Raw genomic sequence first — 18,197 nt, 5'->3', positions numbered from 1 at the left:
CATGTTTTATTTTTTATTTTCTCTATTTTAAATGTCATTTAGTATGCTATAATATATGTCCTATAACATCAAAAATCAACATGAAAGTGTACTACATTACTACTAATATACTATGGTTTAATTCATGAAAGTGTAATATCCATTAGGGTATATGAAAGTATGAAAATATAGTTTAGCCTATCAAATAATTGAAAGCAATAGTAAAAATCAAATGATAGGCTAAGTGGCTAACCTGTTTACTGAAGCTTGATAGCAATAGTCTTTCTTCAGTGTGTGTAATTTGGAGCAAAGCAACCTGAGGTCCTGAACAAAGTAATAGGTATATATTAATATATATGAATTTGATGAAAGAGGAGAGGAAATTATGTATTCAAAAGCAAAAAAATAATTTAAGATAGATAACTGAATATAGTATAATAGTAATCAAAGATCAAAATTTAAAGTCAAGTAATCAACCAAAATACCAAATATAGATAACCTTAAGTCCTTAACTAATCTTCAAACTTCAAAGTTTAAACAATCCACAATATCCAAAAGGTCCAAAACTAATTAATTATCATATTCATCTAAAAGATCTGCATTTGGCAGATTTTCTTGTCGTGGCTCTTCGACACCATCATAGTCATCTACGACATTCTTGTCGTCATTCACATCATCTTCCTCTTCTTCCTCGTCTTCATCTGGTTCAGAGTCATCCTGAACATTAGCCATCCTTGAGCTACCTCTCCCTCTACCATGTCCACGGCGTGAATATGTCACATTGACTCTAGAGGTTGATGCTTGAGTTCTCCTTGGTCGGATGGGGGCTTTAATCGATGCCCCCATTGCTCTACCAACATCGTCCCACGTGAGATCATCATTGGGATGGACTAAATCTTCCACTGGCTGGGTAACCATCCACTCACTAGACCAATCCAGCTCATCAAGAATTAGTGGATCATATTTTTTGTTTTTGCCTTCCAGCTCACGTCTTTGTTGAAACCTTTCTTGGAGGCGGCTGTTGTATTGAACATAGACTAGATCATTCAAACGAGAATGTTCCAGTCTATTCCTCTTCTTGGTATGAATCTGAATTCATAAACAAGAGAGAACAAAAAAAGTCATTTTTCAATAGAAGACATAACAAAAGTGAAAAAAAAAGTCTAAAAAATAAATTAAATGTAAATGTAATCATGTAAGTTAATACTTACAAACTCAAATGTGCTCCAGTTGCGCTCGCAACTAGAAGAAGAGCAACAGAGGCCTAATATGCGTCGTGCAAGCTTTGAAAGCTCAAAAGCACGACCTCCATTTGTACTCCACCAAGTAACTATAAAAATATTATACAAAAACTGAATTAATAGTAATACATCATAGACATAGTAGCATACAAAGTAGGTACAAACTAAAATACTAAGTTACTTACTAGGAATTATGGTTGTCCGTTGTCTAATCGCCATATCCCTCCCAAAAGAACCCTTTGAAAATCTATAATCATCAATTTGCAAAGTTATCTTGTCTTGTATAGCAGGGTCATCCACCAGTCTGGTCATGACATCAATCAATGAGATGTGTAGATTGGCAATCAGTTCGCCATCTTCACTTTCCTTGAACATGAAAATTTTTTCGGGATTAAGAAATAGTGCGGCTCCATACAATGGACGCTCCATCTGACACTCCCAACGCCTGTCAATGATATTTATAATTTTCTTCCACAGCCGTTCTTTATGTGCTAAATGTTCACGGATTTTCTTTTTTGCCTCTTCCATAGCAACATAAACCTCAGCCATAGTAGGCCTCTCATCACCATCAACAATCCTCAAAACAACAATAAGTGGCTTCGATGCTCTAATAAAATCTTCCACAGTGTTCCAAAATGGTACAAGAAACACCGTTTCTTCCACTTTCTTTCCAGCCTCTGTCTTTGACAAATTGGAACCCTTCCACTCATCAGAAATAAACAAATGCTTCAATGCATCCTTATGCTTAACCAAACTCTGACATGTCAAACAAGCAGTTGCAAATCTAGTAACTGCAGCTCTCATAAGATCCTTTTGTCCAGTTCTTTTCCTCATTGCATCAAGAAGACGTGTGTGCCTGTAGATGAAGGTGGTTACTTTTTTTGCCTTACCTATCACATTCTTAAAGTCTTTCAGACCACCTATATCCTCCAACATCAGGTCTAAACAATGGGCTGCACAAGGAGTCCAGTATAGCTTTCTTCTCTTTTCCATAAGCATTTTACCCGCCAACTTATAGTTTGAAGCATTGTCAGTCACAACTTGAATGACATAATCCTCACCAATCTCATCAATTTTGCTATCAAGCAATTCAAATAGCATTTGTGCACTTTGAACCATACCGATGCATCAACAGATCCCATGAAATAAGTCCCCTCGACAGCTTAACGAGAAAATTAATTAAGTGCCTTCCCCGTTTAACCGTCCATCCATCGGACATAAGAGTGCACCCATCTGCTTCCAATACTCTTCATATTTTTCTTCATCTCTGCGCTTCATTCAACATTTCTTAACAATGGCACTCTCACTTGATGATATGAAGGTGGAATATATCCAGAACCATATTGTGCAATAGACTCGCACATCACCTCAAAGGTCCTTGCCTTAATAGCATTGAATGGGATACCTTGCTGATACATCCACTTAGCAATGTGATAATCAACTTTGGCTTTTTGTTCTGGTGTCCTAAAACGGTTCTCTATAGTAGTCTGAGTAGAACTATTATTATGCCTCTCATTGACTACTTGCTCAGGAGTCCGTCTAACATGAGCATCCATGGGACCCCTTACTTGAGGCTGAGTAACCTTTCTTTTCTTAGCAATTGTCCCAGAGCTAGGAGCCACCCTAGCAGCTGTAGGAGTCTGGGATTGTCCTTCTAGTGTATCTTCTGATTGTATTTGCCCTCCAACTTCTACAGCATCATCATCACCATCATCACCATCATCATCATCCAATACTTCTGTAATTTGTTTCTTCTTTTTTTTATTTAGAGCTTCCCTCATCACTTGAGAAATAGAATCATTCGTCTTGGTACACTTAATAACGTCTCCATATCCACCCACCAAATGTTGCTTCAATCTTTTAATTCCACAACTCATTTCTTTGCCACAAAGGGTGCATTTAACAACATTCTTGTTTGTTAGATCTGGCCAATACCCATACTTCCACCCAGGGTCATTTGATTTGGCCTTTCTTGCTGGGTCTTTGCTTGGATCATATCCTGGAGTAGCTCCAGATTTTACAATATTTTCACCCCCACTACTAATTGGTGTAGAACCATCCATTAGTTGAGTGAAAGACACTAGTAGACTACAAAGGTAACAAAACAAAAAAAAAAAACAATTAAACTGGTTTTTAGCATATTAACATTAAGCTGAACTAGGATGGAAAACAGTCAAAACACAAAATCCAAGTACTGGTTTTTAGCAGATTAACATTAATGGATGGAGGGGAAAAAAAAAACTGAAATTATGGAGTTGAATATGTGCTTGCTGGCTGTTGTGTGTGTGACACTTGTGAGTCGTGACTCAGGTGTGAGTGAAATCGGTGAATAGTGATGGACTACTGGCTGTAATAACTATTAAATCCCTCCCCCTTGTCTCTCGACTCTCTCCTGTCTCTGTGTGTGTAAGTGTAACGTGTATGTGTGGGCAGTGGTGTGTGTGCCGTGTGCAAGGTAAGAAGAAGAAAAATAAAAACAAACACCTTCTCTGGATCGTGCAACCCTGCAAATCGCAAGGCAAGAAAAAGGAAAAAAAAAAAAAAAACAGAGATAGTTCGGCTGTAATAAATCCCTCCCCTTCTGTCTCTCGACTCTCTCCCTGTCTCTGTGTGTGACATTGTGTGTGTGTGTGTGCAGGCAAGAAGAAGAAAAAAAAAATGCAAGCCAAGAAGTCCCAAGGTCTCAGATCGTAAGCAAGCTAGTTGCAAGGCAAGAAGAAGAAAAAGAAAAAGAAAAAAAAACCGAGAGGACTATGGTTACAACAACGATGGAATAAATCCCTCCCCCTCTCTCTCGACTATGTCCCTGTCTCTGTGATCGTACAAGCAAAGAAGAAAAAGAAAAAAAAAAAAAAAACCGAGAGGACTATGGTTACAAGACTGATCGGAATAAATCCTCCCCTCTGTCTCTCGACTATATCCCTGTCTCTCATGTCACAAGCAAAGAAGAAAAAGAAAAAAGAAAATAAAAACCGAGAGGAGTCGAGGACTACTAATCGAAATAAATCCCCCCTCGTCTCTCGACTCTCTCCCTGTCTCTGTGTGTGTAAATGTGGTCAGTGCAAGGCAAGAGAAAAATAAAAATAAAAATGATACTCTCGCGTAATCACTACTAGGAGGCGGGAGGAGAAGAATCAAGAAGAAGTTACGAAGAAGAAGAAGAGGTCTGCCGGGAGGAGGAAGCAAGGCAAGAGAAAAAAAAAAAAAAAACGATACTCTGGTAGTAATCACTACCGGAGGTGGGAGGAGAAGAATCAAGAAGAAAAAGTTAAGAAGAAGAAGACGAGGTCTGCCTGGGAGGAGGAAGAAGATCCAAATTAAAAAAAAAATAAAAATTTACTTACTTGGAGAGTTGGAGTCCTAGAGATTGTTGGAGAACTGGAGAAGTTCGAACTTCGAACTTGTTTGAAGGCTGCTGAGACTCGAGAGTTGCAGGAAGCGACGAAGTTACCGTTGCCGGAGTCACGATCCCTCTCCTCTCGATTTTCCCTTTTGCGATTTCTATTTCCCCCCCATTAGGTATGACCGTATAAGTTATTATGTTTAATATTTTTAAGTTTTATGATAATGTGTATTGCAGGTGTAACTTTTCAAGTTACACCTCCAATACACATTAACGAAAAAGCATCTAAGTTATTAAATCGTTTTAAAAAAAATATATATATATAAACCTGACTTTTATACATTAAATGTTCAAATATCGGTCGACATACCCATATATCGTGGTATGGCGTCCATGGCGATGCCATGGAAGCCATATCGCTCGATATTTATACATATACCATGGCGGATCTCGATATGCCCTTTTCCCCAGTGCCAAGACGCCATGGCGACGCCATGACAACTATGCTTGTAACCTTTCTGGGTCGGAGAATAATCCAAGAAAATACAGTGAAATCCCCGAGGTTCAAGTTTGCTAGGAGATCTAGTATCCCGAGCATAACACACACAACCAAACACCTTGGGGGCCACAATAAAGGAGGAATTTCCCATTAAAACATCAGAGGGGCTACGAGAGTTAAGAACCCGAGATGGCAGCCTTTTGATGAGATAGGCTGCAGTGAGTACCGCATCCCCCCAATATTGAGATGGGACATTCCTCGTAAACATCAAAGCCCTGGCCATCTCTAACAAGTGGCGATTCTTTCGTTCCGCCACACCATTCTGGGCAAAGGTATCAACACAACTAGTTTGATGAAGGATGCCATGGTCAGCCAGATATTTTTGAAAATGTGATTCTGTATACTCTGTTCCATTATCACTTCTCAATTCTTTGAGAGTAGCCTGGAACTGAGTTTGAATCATCTTATGAAAATGCTGAAAACATGAAAAAACTTGATTTTTTGTGTGCAAAAGATACACCCATGTATTCCTAGAATGACAATCTATGAAAGAGACAAACCAACGATGACCAGAAATAGACGGTTTACGACTAGGGCCCCAAACATCAGAATGCACCAAATTAAAACAAAAAGAACTCCTTTTATTAGAAAGTGGATAAGTTGAACGTGTCTATTTGGCCAGAACACAAGCCTCACAAAAAAAGTCATCCTTAGTACGAAGGGTGACCAATCTAGAATATAAATGAGTTAAAACTCCTAAAGGGGAGTGACCTAACCTAGAGTGCCACTGGTAGAGTTCAGAAGAGACCATGGAGTTCTGGTGTAGCGGAGAAGGCAATGGCGGTAGAGAGAAGCGACCATCATCAAGCAGGTACAGCCCACCGTGCACTTTACCCAATCCAATTGTCTTCCCAGATTCCAGATCCTGAAACACACAATGAGATGGAAAGAAAGTGGCTTTGCAGTTAAGATCACGAGTAATACTACTAATAGAAAGAAGGTTAGTAGTAAAGTTAGGAATGTGTAAAACTGAAGACAAGGCAAGAGAAGAAGTGCAGTTGATGAGTCCTTTTCCAGAAATGGAAGAAAGGGAACCATCAGCCAACTTGACCTTGTCTTTACCAGAAGTGGGGGAATATCTGTGAAACAAGCTTGAAGAACCGGTCATATGATCTGTAGCTCTAGAATCGATGATCCAAGGATGGGAAGCTACAGAAGCACAATGACCCCCAAATGCAATACTTGACCGGGCAAAGTGTGAACCTGAAGGAGCAGAAGAACTGGCAGGAGCTGGGCAGCAGCAGTGGAAGACCTGAGCATACGTAGGAGTGCCTGTAGATCATCCTGGGATAGACCAATGTCAGTAGTAGGGGCTGTAGTAATAGTTTCAGACTGATGGGCCTTGGTCTTTTGCTTTGTCTATGTCTTGGCAGCCCTTTTAGCTTCAAAATCAGCCAGTTTCCCATGAAGTTTCCAGTACTTCTCCTTGGTGTGATACGGTTTGTGACAGTGCTCACAAACGACAGTCTCTGTGGTAGAATCACCAAGAGAAGCAGTGCTACTAGGTGCAGGATTAGCAGGGGCAGTCGCCTTGAGAGCTGATCTGTCAGTAACAGGGGGGGTGCAACATGGCAGCCCGACGATTCTCCTCAGAGGACACCAAGGCATAAGATTGTTCAAGTGTGGGGAAAGGTTTATGGCCCAACACTTGAACATGAATCTGATCATACTCCACATTTAAGCCAGCCAAAAAATCGTAGACTGTAATCTTGTCCACATGCTTCTTATAGGAGGCAATATCAACAGCGGAACTTGGGTGAAATTCAGAAAAGTGATCCAACTGCTGCCAAAGGCTACGTAAAGTAGCATAATATTTAGAGACTGTCAATTCTCCTTGAGTAGTGTGTAGGGCCTTCTTCCTGAGTTCATAGACCTGGGCATCATTGCCAAGCTGCCGTAGGTATCCTTGCAAGTAGCCCAAAACTCTCTGCAGCTGTGTCAAGAAGAAGAAAATTATGTTGCAGTTCTGTAGTCATAGAGCCAATGAGGTAGGACATGAGAACTCCATTGTTGGCCAGCCACCTGTCTCGAGCAGCTCCAATCTCAATTGGCATAACACTAGTGCCAGTAATATCACCAGTAAGGCCACAGCCAGCAATAGCAAAGGAAGCTGACCGAGACCAAAGCAAGTAGTTAGTGCCATCCAACTTGATTGGATTAGGAGTAAAATTATGATAATCGGATTTGCTGTGTCCATCACCAACAGTAGTAGCAGTCGAATCCATTGAGTCACCTATGAGAGCAGTAGAGAAGCCCAAATCACAGAGAGAAGCTGTTATGAAGAGAACCCCACAAAAACCTGCAGGTTAAGGGTCGATAACTGGAGGAGAACTCTCTGATAATGATAGAATATGAATCTCCAAATAGCAGCAACAGCAGCAAAGTGAACCCCTTGGATCGATTCTTACTGAGTTTAAAAAACCCTGAAAGAGCTGAAATCGATGTAGGGGAAAAGGAGAACAAAAACACTGCAGATGGAGCTGAAAATAGGATATAATAGTCCTCTAATAATGCTGAAGCACCTTGCAAAAAATCAGCAGCAACAGAAATCTGCAAACCCTAGATCGATATTGGTCAGGGTTTTGGAAAAACCCTGGAATGCTGAAATCGATAAAGGTGGAAGTTGCCAAAAAACTGATCTGTTGCAGTCCCAACCAAGGTCGAGTGTGTTTGTATTAATAGAGAACAAGCCTTCAAAAAATCAGAATCAATCGAAGTCACCAGCCCCTAGATTGATAGGTGTCAGGGTTTTAGAAAAAACTCTGTTTTTGTGAGAAAATCGATCTTAGGGGGTCTTGAACTGATCTGATGATAGGAACAGATGTCGGCCTGCTGCAGTTCTTGGTCTTCAAACAGGAGGAGTGATCCCTTGTAGCAGATGGAAGCAATCCCCAAACAAGACTGAAGAAGCTAAATATCGTAGACAGGTAATGGTCCCTATCGAGCAGAAAATCAAATCATAAAAAAGAGGTAATGGAGGGCAGCAACTAGATCTTGTAGATCACCTCATTAGTGCTGCCCTAGTGGGAGAATGAAGAGGAAGAGAAGAGAGGGCAGCAACCGAGAAGAAATAAAAAGGAAGAAGGCTGAGATCGAGAATGGAAGAGAAGGGGGGAGGGGGGGGTTCCCTAATTCGAGATCTGCTCTGATGCCATGTTAGCAGACTAGAACTAGGCTGAATGCTTGGATGGTTAATTCATCCCAAGCACATTCTTATTTATAAGAATAATAAAATAATAAAATCTGTACATTAGCGATGTGGGACTAAACCACATATACAAGACAGTAAAATAACAGAGAAAAAGTCCAGAATACCCCCACGGTATTCTGACCCATATATCAACAATTACATAACACCTCCTCTCTTCAAACCATGGAGAAGAGTGGACCCAAAATTAAAACATAGAAAGACATAATCTAAAATCTACTAAATTCACTTAAATTGAACCACTGGTTGAACCGGTTCAATGTAAAACACAAATGCATAAAAAATAAACTAAGTATAGAAAACTACTAAAAGACTAAACAACTAGTTGGACTTCTTTCTTACGAATTTAGGTCTTCAGATCTGCATCAAATGGTTAGGTTGCTCCATTGTGACCAAGTGGTTATGGGTTCGAGTCTGGAAACAGCCTCTCTGCCAATGCAAGGGTTTCAGCCTCTCTGGGAAAGTGGCGGGAGCCTCGTGCACTCGGTACACCCTTTTTTATTAGGACGGTCAACCATTTTTTAGTCATGTGGACAGTTGGTTTCGGCCAACTGACCATTGGTTAAGTTGTATATACCTTATGGAGTAGCCACCTGTCAAATTTCCTACTCAAATTCAATCAGATACCCCCATGTATGTCCATGTATCATTGTATTTTAGCCGTCCATGTATGTCCATGCACATTGTATTTTTAGCTGTGAATGTATGTCCTTGCACCCTCTTTTAGTCCCTAGATTTTGAAAGCTTTACTTTTCCACTTGGCAAACTGTTTGTACTGAAACTTGACATTTAGGCAGGGACATTGGGGACTACTACACAATATTTGGGCCCCATTTGATCTGCCATGTGGCAGATATTTGGGCTGCTGTCCTATCAAGAAAATTTTGCAATTTTGATCATCACAGTAAACTAAATCATTGTTCTTAAACTAGGCTGTTTGCTAACCCATTTTGAACACTGGCGAGTTTAATGGGCTCTGGTTTTGTTCAACTGGTGGTTTAAACCTGGTCCAATCTTGAAGTTCTGGTTCACCCATGCTTATCCGAATTGTGGGATCCAGTTCAGAAGTTTCTTATATTCAGAAAATTGCACTTCAGAAGTTTCTTATATTCAGCAAATGGTGGGCTAATTTAGGTCCTTTTTTTTTAAAAAAAAAAATATTGCTATTAAGCTGTCTTCATCTTTATTTTAAATTGGTTATTAAGATAGGTTAGGACACTCCAACATAGTTGGCATATGGGGGTGTTTTCCTTATTAGTTTGGCTTTTGTATTTAGAAAGTTAAATTGGTTAGTGACTCTTCCTTAGCCTGCAGCTGGAAAGAGAGAATATTTGTTGGTTTTTTTTGGTTTCTATTAGAAGTCCTGTAGAACTGAATGCTTGAGTGATCAATATGGATCACCAAGCTACTTTATTTATATTCAAAGAGTTACAACTAATCACACTACAAATAGGAAAGCTACCCATGCCGATTCTAATTATGAATACTCAAGAGGAATCGGTGAAGGGAGAAAGAACATGAAAAGGTCAGAAATACCCCTATCGAGTAGAACTACTTATTCTAACACTCCCCTTTAAGTTGGGAGTATAAACATCAAACATCCCAACTTGACAAGAATATGATGAAAAACTTTTCCACTTAACCTTAGTGAACACATCAGCTAGTTGGTTAATAGATTTCACAAAAGGAACACAGACCAGCTCTTCTTCCAACTTCTGTTTTGATAAAGTTCCTAGCAACCTCCACATGCTTGGTACGATCATGTTGAACAGGGTTGTGAGCAATACTAATAGCAGCCTTGTTGTCACATTATAACATAATGGGAAGACGGACAGGAGCACTAAGATCTTGCAATAAGCCTTTGAGCCATAACAATTCACAAATACCCTGTGCCATAGCACGAAATTCTGCTTTAGCACTAGACCTTGCCATTACGTTATGCTTTTTACTATGCCATGTGACAAGGTTTCCACCAACAAATGAGCAATGACCGGAGATGGACTTCCTATCAGAGGATCCAGCCCAATCAGCATCAGTATATGCTTCAACACAAAGATGGCCATTTGGAGACAAAAGAATACCTTTTCCCGGGGCTGACTTCAAATATTGGAGAATTCGAAGAACAACATCCATGTGACAAGAATGAGGATTATGTATGAACTGACTTACCATACTCACAGCGACGGCTATATCTGGTCGTGTATGAGATAGATAAATAAGCTTGCCGACCAGTCTCTGATAACGACCTTTGTCAACAGGTTTACCCTCCTTTTCTTTGAGCCATGTAGTAGCTTCCATAGGTGTATCAGAAGGATGACACCCTAGCATTCCAGTCTCTGTCAACAAGTCTAAGATGTACTTCTTTTGAGAGAGAAAGATGCCCTTAGAGGATCAAACAACTTCTATCCCTAGAAAGTACGTTAGGTTTCCTAGATCTTTTATTTCAAACTCTTGGCCAAGGAAAGTCTTCAACTTGCTGTTCTCATTATTATCATTCCCAATAACCACAATGTCATCCACATAGACTATGAGAATAGTTATTTTTTCGCCATTCCTTTTTATAAATAGGGTATGATCAACATTACTTTGCTTATAACCCACAGAAACCATAGCCTTGTGAAACCGTCCAAACCATGTACGGGGTGATTGCTTCAGCCCGTATAAAGCACGCTTCAATTTACATACTTTGCCACGGGTTTTATCACATGAGAAATCCGGTGGAATATCCATATACACTTCCTCTTCAAATCTCCATGGAGGAAGGCATTTTTCACACCTAACTGCTGCAATTCCCATCCCAGATTTGCTGCACAAGATAGTAGTACTCTGACAGTGTTCAGCTTTGCAACCGGTGCAAAGGTCTCCTGGTAGTCGATCCCACAAGTCTGAGTAAATCCCTTTGCCACCAATCGTGCTTTGTATCGATCCAAAGTACCATCTACCTTCTGTTTCACCACAAACAACACTTACATCCAACTGGTTTCTTTCCTGGAGGAAGAACCACAAGCTCCCATGTATCATTCTTTTGTAAGGCTTTCATTTCTTCCATCATTGCTGCCCTCCACTTTCCATCTGTAAAAGCTTCCTACCAATTCTGGGGAATACGAACAGAAGAAAGAGAAGAGACAAATGTGCGAAAGGATGGAGAAAGGGAATCATAAGAGACTACATGACAAATAAGATGCTGAGTACAAGCCCGAATACCTTTGCGATGAGCAATAGGTAAGTTAGGAGAAGAAGCAGAAGAGATGTTACCTGGAGAATCATCTGGTTCCAGAGCCGGCAACTGGATTGGTATTGGTGCTACAGTGGATGGAAGCTGCTTGTTTTTGGAATGTCCTCTGTGGTAGGTTTTGAGGTTAGAGTCATGTTCTCTTTTGAAATTCCCCAATAGTTTGTTGGACTGGAGTCAACTCCCCCCAAATGGGATTTTCAGCATCCAAGTTCTCCCCCTGTGGAAAATCTTCTATGTCTTCATTAGGAGGTAGGGAGGAGGAGGGTCATGAAGGGTGGGGTCAATATTCGGTTGGTTCTGAACAGGAAGCTCAACCATCACATCTTCACTGAAATTCTCCCCCTGAAGAGGTGTAGAAGGATAATAAGAGAGAACCTCATGAAAGATAACACCCATACTGACCAAGGTATGACGGGTGGCGGGATGGTAACATTTATATCCCTTTTGGGATGGAGAATATCCCAAGAAATACAACGAATGCCACGAGGTTCAAGTTTGCCTGGGGATCTGGTATCCCTAGCATAACATACACAACCAAAAACTTTCGGGGGAACGACAAAGGAGGAAGAGCCCTGTAATAAAGTAGCAGGGGTTTGAGTCAAGGACTCGGGTAGGCAGCCTATTAATGAGATAGGCTACAGTAAGGACAGCATCTCCCCAATATTGGAAAGGAACAGAATGAGCAAACATAAGAGCCCGAACCACCTCAAGGAGTTGGCGGTTTTTCCTTTCAGCTACACCATTTTGGGCTGGGGTATCGACACAACTGGTCTGATGGAGTATTCCATAGGCAGCAAGGTGATGTTGGAACTGACCATTCATATATTCTTTGCCATTGTCATTTCGCAATAGCTGGAGAGTGGCATGGTATTGGGTCTGAACCATCTTATGAAAATTTTGAAAGCAAGGGAATTTATGTAGTAAATATACCCATGTACTCCTAGAATAATAGTCAATAAAAGAAACTAACCAACGATGGCCAGAGAGGGAAGGTTTACGGCTAGGTCCCCATACATTAGAGTGAACAATATGAAAAGGAGAAGAACTTCTTTTATTAGAAATAGAATAAGTGGAATGATGTTGTTTGGCCAAAACACAGGCCTCACAAAAAAATTCGTCCTTATTACATTGTTTAACTAATACTGGAAATAAAAAGAATAAAGTCCCTAAAGGGGGATGACCTAGTCGTTTATGCCATTGTTGAAGTTCAAAAGAGACTAATGAGCTTTGATGAATGGAAGAAGGAAGTTGTTGTGAAGGAGGACTCCCATTATCAAGCAGGTACAATCCACCATGCATCTTACCACATCCAATCATCGCCCCTATTGCCAGATCCTGAAAAACACAATGTGAAGGGAAGAAAGTTACTTTGCAATTTAAGTCACAGGTAAGACTACTGATGGATAGAAGATTAGTGGTAAATTTAGGTATATGTAAAACAGAGGATAAAGTTAGAGAGGGAGAGCAACTGATAGATCCTTTCCCAAAGATAGAAGAGAGAGAACCATCAGCCACTCGAACTTTATCTTTACCAGAAGTAGGAGAATAATGATGAAATAGGCTGGATGATCCAGTCATGTGATCAGTGGCACCGGAGTCTATGATCCAAGGAGAAGAGACTACCGATGCACAATGACCAACAAAAGAAATACCTGAGTGGGCAAAATTTGAACCTGGAGTGGTGGAAGAACTGGCAGGAGTCGATGTAGTAGAAGGATCGGAAGCCTGTAACATATGCTGGAAAGCCTAAAGTTCCTCCTTGGATAGTCCAGTGTCAGTAGTAGGAGTAGTAGTGACAGCCTCTGATTGGCTTTGTTTTTCGATTTCCCACGAGCAGCACGCTTAGCTTCAAAGTCGGCTAGTTTACCATGCACCTTCCAACATGTGGCCTTAGTGTGTCACAACTTACCACAATGTTCACATTTGATGGTTGCTTTTTCAGATTTAGAAGTTTCAGCAATAGGAGGATTCGAAGCAGTCCCAGTGTTTAGAGCTGACCGATCTGGAGGTGTAGTATGGAGCATAGTTGCATGGCGTCGATCTTCAATGGGGACTAATGCATAGGACTATTCCAAAGTAGGGAAAGGATCCTTGTTGAGAATCTGAACTCTATTCGGATCATATTCAACATTAAGGCCAGCCAAAAATCATAAACCCTAATTTTATCAACATGTTTCCTGTATGCAGCAATATCAGTAGCAGTAGTGCGCTGATAATCAGAGTAATGGTCAAGGTCTTGCTAGCACTTGCGGAGTTCAGCATAGTATTGTGAGACTGTCATCTCATTCTGCTTAGTATCATGAATTTTTTTTCCTTAATTCATATACCTGAGTATCATTCTCAACCTGGGAATAGGTATCCTTTGCAACCTTCCATATCTGAGCAGCAGTGTCTAAGAGAGGTAACCAGGAGCAATGGAAGAATGCATAAAATGGATAAGATATGACATTACCATAGAGTCATGACATAACCATTGATCCAGGGCAGGTCCTGTTTCAACAGGATTGGGAAGGCTGCCTGTAAGGTGTCCTGTATAGCCATGACCAGCAATAGTGAGTTAAGTGGACCTTGACCACATCAAGTAATTAGTCCCATCTAATTTAGTGGGAGAAGCAAAAGGAAGGTACTCCGAACGAGTGGCTGAAGTAAGATCAGACATGATGTCCAAAATGTATAACAAATGGGTTTTGAAATTCCCAAAAATTTAGTCGTCAGAAAAGGTTCAAATTAGGATCGAAAGTCCCTTTGGTAGTGAACAATAAGTCTGCAATAGATCAGCAACTTCTGATGAGAAAATAAAAAACCCTAGCAGGGCAGTTACCAGAATCCAGTAGAGTACTGGATTTTGAATTTCCAGAAATTCCGGCCGTCAGACTAGGCTGAAACTGAGGTCGAGTTTCCCTCTTGTAGTAGAGAACAAGTCCTCAAAATATGAGCTGATTCTGTTGAGCCAATAAGAAGCCCTAATTTCAGCAAAAATTGGGCCAAAAAACTGTTCGGAGAGAAATTGCAGAGCTGAATCTGTCTTGGCTTGATCCAATACTGCAGTCTTTAAACAGGAAGGGGCGTGTACCAGGAATAGCAGGAACCAATCTCCAGAAAGAAAACAGAAATTGATCTTCAGCTTTTGAGGAAGAACACGATCTCCAATGGTGGAGGGAATCTGCTGGCAGTACACCACACCAGTAATCTTCAGTCTTCAATGAGGTGAGTTTGAGGGCAGCATCTAAATCTCCACTAGATCACCTCATAGGTGCTGCCCTGAGTGAAAGAGAGGAGCCGAGAGTGGTGGAGAAGGGAGAAATCAGAAACCGTGGGAGGGGGGAAGAGAAAAAAAACCAGAAAAAAACTTTGAGAACTTCTTCTTAGATCAGATTTGGCTCTGATACCATGTTAGAAGCCCTGTAGAACTGAATGCTTGAGTGATCAATATGGATCACCAAGCTACTTTATTTGTATTGAAAGAGTTGCAACTAATCACACCACAAATAAGAAAGCTACCCTTGCCGATTCTAATTAGGAATACCCAAGAGGAATTGGTTAAGGGAGAAAGAACATAAAAAAGGACAGAAATACCCCTATCGAGTAGAACTATTTATTCTAACACTTTCCTTTGTTAGAGTCCAAGTCATTCCAGGTCATTCCTATTATTGGGTACACAAGTGAGTGTACTTATTTGTTTTTGTTTTGTATTATTTATAAATACATTGTAATGGCCAAGGGCCTCTACGGTTTTATTGAATAGAATAGAATTAGTTTAGTTATTGAGTTGAGATTGTTATCTCATTCATCTCTCCTCTCTTTCTGCCCCCAACAAATTGGGTTGTCTCCCTTCTCTCTTTCTCTCTCTTATGCCCATCACTTGCAGATCCATCAATCAAATCTGCATCAACAACAGATTTCGATACATTATTATATAGAATCACTTTTAGCAGAACTGAAGCTGTGATGGTTGTTAAGTGTGCCATCTAATAGTGGTCTTGACGTTAGGGTTCAAACCTTCTCAGAACTAATTGAAGAAACAACCATCCTGGTTTAACGGCTAAATTGGCCAGGTTGAATGAGTGATCAGCAAGTCAACACGATTGAGGAAAATAAAGGTTTGGGATTGAGATTGATCAATCTGTTTTAGTTACAACTTCAACTTGCCAGGCCAGGCTTTGGGTCTCAGAAAACTGAACCAAAATCTAGTGGTAGATTTTTGAAAAATGTCGATTTTTTTAATGTGGGGGGGGGGGGTTGTTTCCTACATTTTCACATATATGTAATCTACTTCATGTCTGAAGTATTTAATACCTTTGGTTTGTTGGAGATTTTAGGCTTCTTTTTCCTTTAACTGATGGTTGAAGAAGGTTTTTATAATTATGAGTGCTTTTTGTTCTTTGGTTGCAGGAGGTGGATATATGGTCATATGGGTGCCTACTTTTGGAATTGTTGACTCTGCAAGTCCCTTATGCTGGATTGCCCGAATCAGAAATTCATCGATTACTTCAGGTTTGTTGAACTTGCTCCCTCCCCCTTCCCCTTTTCCTCCCCCCACTACCCATAGTTGTCAAGGCGTCGCCTAGGTGACTGCCTTAACATTGAGGTTCCTGAAAACTAGGTTCACCTGGCGTTCAGACCCCTTTCAATGCCTTTGTTCACCTAGATGGCCGTGACAACTATGCACATCACCCAAAAAAAAATTAAAAAAACTCTGGCTGTGTGAGCGTGCGTATGCGTCTGTTAAAATTGCTCCTCCAAGAAGGGTGCTCGCCTTGCTTTGTGTCTGGCACAGTTGCATTGGGAGGCCTTGTCCTAGTGGGTGTCTCTCACTTTTCTTTAGTAGCAGAAACTGTTCTGATGGCCATTTTTAATGGGAAGAGTTTTACTCCACCCACGGTGTTTCCTTACCCACCATTGTGATGTCATCATTACTCCCCTCTATTGACGAAGGTCCGAAATACCATTTTCACTATTCCAAGAGTCCCATCCAAGCTTCAGAACCCATGAGTGAAGAGATTCTCTCTTCATCATGGATGACGGAAAACTCGTTCCTTGTGATATGTACTATAGACCTGCACTGACTTTCCAAGTTATTATTTAAAAACAACCTAAGATGCATTTTACCCATCATGGTTGGCCCATGGCAATGTGGGTAGAGGCACCTTGTTTCACATGCCTTAGAGTTGTGACAAACACTTGCACAAAATTTGGGGCCACCTTCATGGCTATTTTATTCTTTAGGTGTTATTTTGATCAGGCCTGGTAACCAATTTCCTGAATACTTTCCTAACATTTATATCTTAATTTTAAAAGTCTGTTTCTACCTTTGGGATGGTTCCTTCTTGCTGTTTCTGGGACAACTCGATTCAGGAAGAAAGCCAATTGTTATTTAGGTATTCTTTTGTTTTAGAGGATCGGTATTGAGGGTAGAGAATAAGGAACAATCTTTTTGTTTGACACAGATGGGTAAGCGGCCACGGCTGACAGATGAACTGGAAGCATTGAGATTTTCAGAGGAGCCTGCAAAGAGTAGATCAAATACAGAGCGAGTGGACTTGGTAGAGACTGAAGCAAAAATAACGAGATTCCTGGTTGATTTATTCCGTAGATGTACAAATGGCAATCCTGCTGACCGACCTACAGCGGGGCAACTCTATGAGATGCTGCATGCCCGTGCCAATTCCTTCTTGAGTGCACCAAGCTAAGGAACTCGAAGCTGGAGTTGACCTACCTACTAATCTATTCATACTGCCATTCCCTCCCAATTTTGCAGCTTGTAACACTTAGGGTGTCTGTTTTTCGCCAATGTTCCTTGGATGCAATAATTCAAGCTTTGCCTCATTGCTTATCAGCATGGTGGCACTATGTAGGAGTAGTTTTTAATTATTCCTTTTCTTTTTCCCTAATAAAAACTTTGTGGGAGTCGGTAATTCATTGTAGTTTGTCATTTGAATGGGTATAACGCTTACGAATTTTCCTGTGTTCAGGATTCTACTTTTCTGTTTTATGTATCAACTTCATTTGGCAGTTCTACCTTTATTTTTTTGGGACAGTTCTACCACAAAAAGAAAAAAATGGTGCTGAGTCCTAAAGGGGAACTTAATTTCCGGGGTTTTGTCCAAATACTTTTATGGACCAAGTTTTTCTTCACCCATGAAGTAGAGATTCCCCTCCACTAGTGATCTGACCATGTCATTGGACTCCTGAGTCCTGACTCTTCCTATTGTACAGGGTCAAAAATGTCTTTCCCCATACTAATCAAAATAGTAAGAGGTACATAGATATTGAGATTCCCTCTTCACCATGGGTGTGGAGAAATTCAGTCGTATTTGTATATTTCTTAGGCAAGAGGTTCTTTGCATGGTACATCCAACTCTTAACAACCACAAACAGTTTTATCTCAACTTAATAGGGTCGGTTACATCCAAACAAAACTAAGAAGGAAAAATTGGGATGGGATGGGGATTGAACTGATAGACGCCAAAAGTGAAAAATGAAAAATGAAAAATGAAAAATGAAAAATGAATAATGACAAATGAATGATGGAAGGTGGAAGTTAGAGGAACGAGTCACAAACCAGTGAGTCAGAAGCATATACTATATGGATCCATGCCCTCCAATAAGCTCTATTTGAGATCATACTTGGT

At 40.5% G+C, this 18,197-nt stretch overlaps 1 protein-coding gene across 2 annotated transcripts in view; it reads left to right on the top strand.

Moving 5' to 3' along the window:
* The window catches only part of LOC122646344, a 60,401-nt gene extending 42,962 nt beyond the window's left edge, over positions 1-17,439 (top strand). For both annotated transcript variants that reach the window (XM_043839895.1, XM_043839884.1), the window contains exons 10-11: positions 15,958-16,059; positions 17,013-17,439. In XM_043839895.1, coding sequence (XP_043695830.1) covers positions 15,958-16,059; positions 17,013-17,255 — 345 coding nt within the window. In that variant the 3' untranslated portion in view covers positions 17,256-17,439. The remainder of the gene's footprint in view (positions 1-15,957; positions 16,060-17,012) is intronic.
* Positions 17,440-18,197: the final 758 nt, after the last annotated feature.

This window comes from Telopea speciosissima, chromosome 1 (genome assembly GCF_018873765.1).
Source record: "Telopea speciosissima isolate NSW1024214 ecotype Mountain lineage chromosome 1, Tspe_v1, whole genome shotgun sequence".
Taxonomy (NCBI): Eukaryota; Viridiplantae; Streptophyta; class Magnoliopsida; order Proteales; family Proteaceae; genus Telopea; species Telopea speciosissima.
This window is presented reverse-complemented; position numbering and strand designations above follow the sequence as displayed.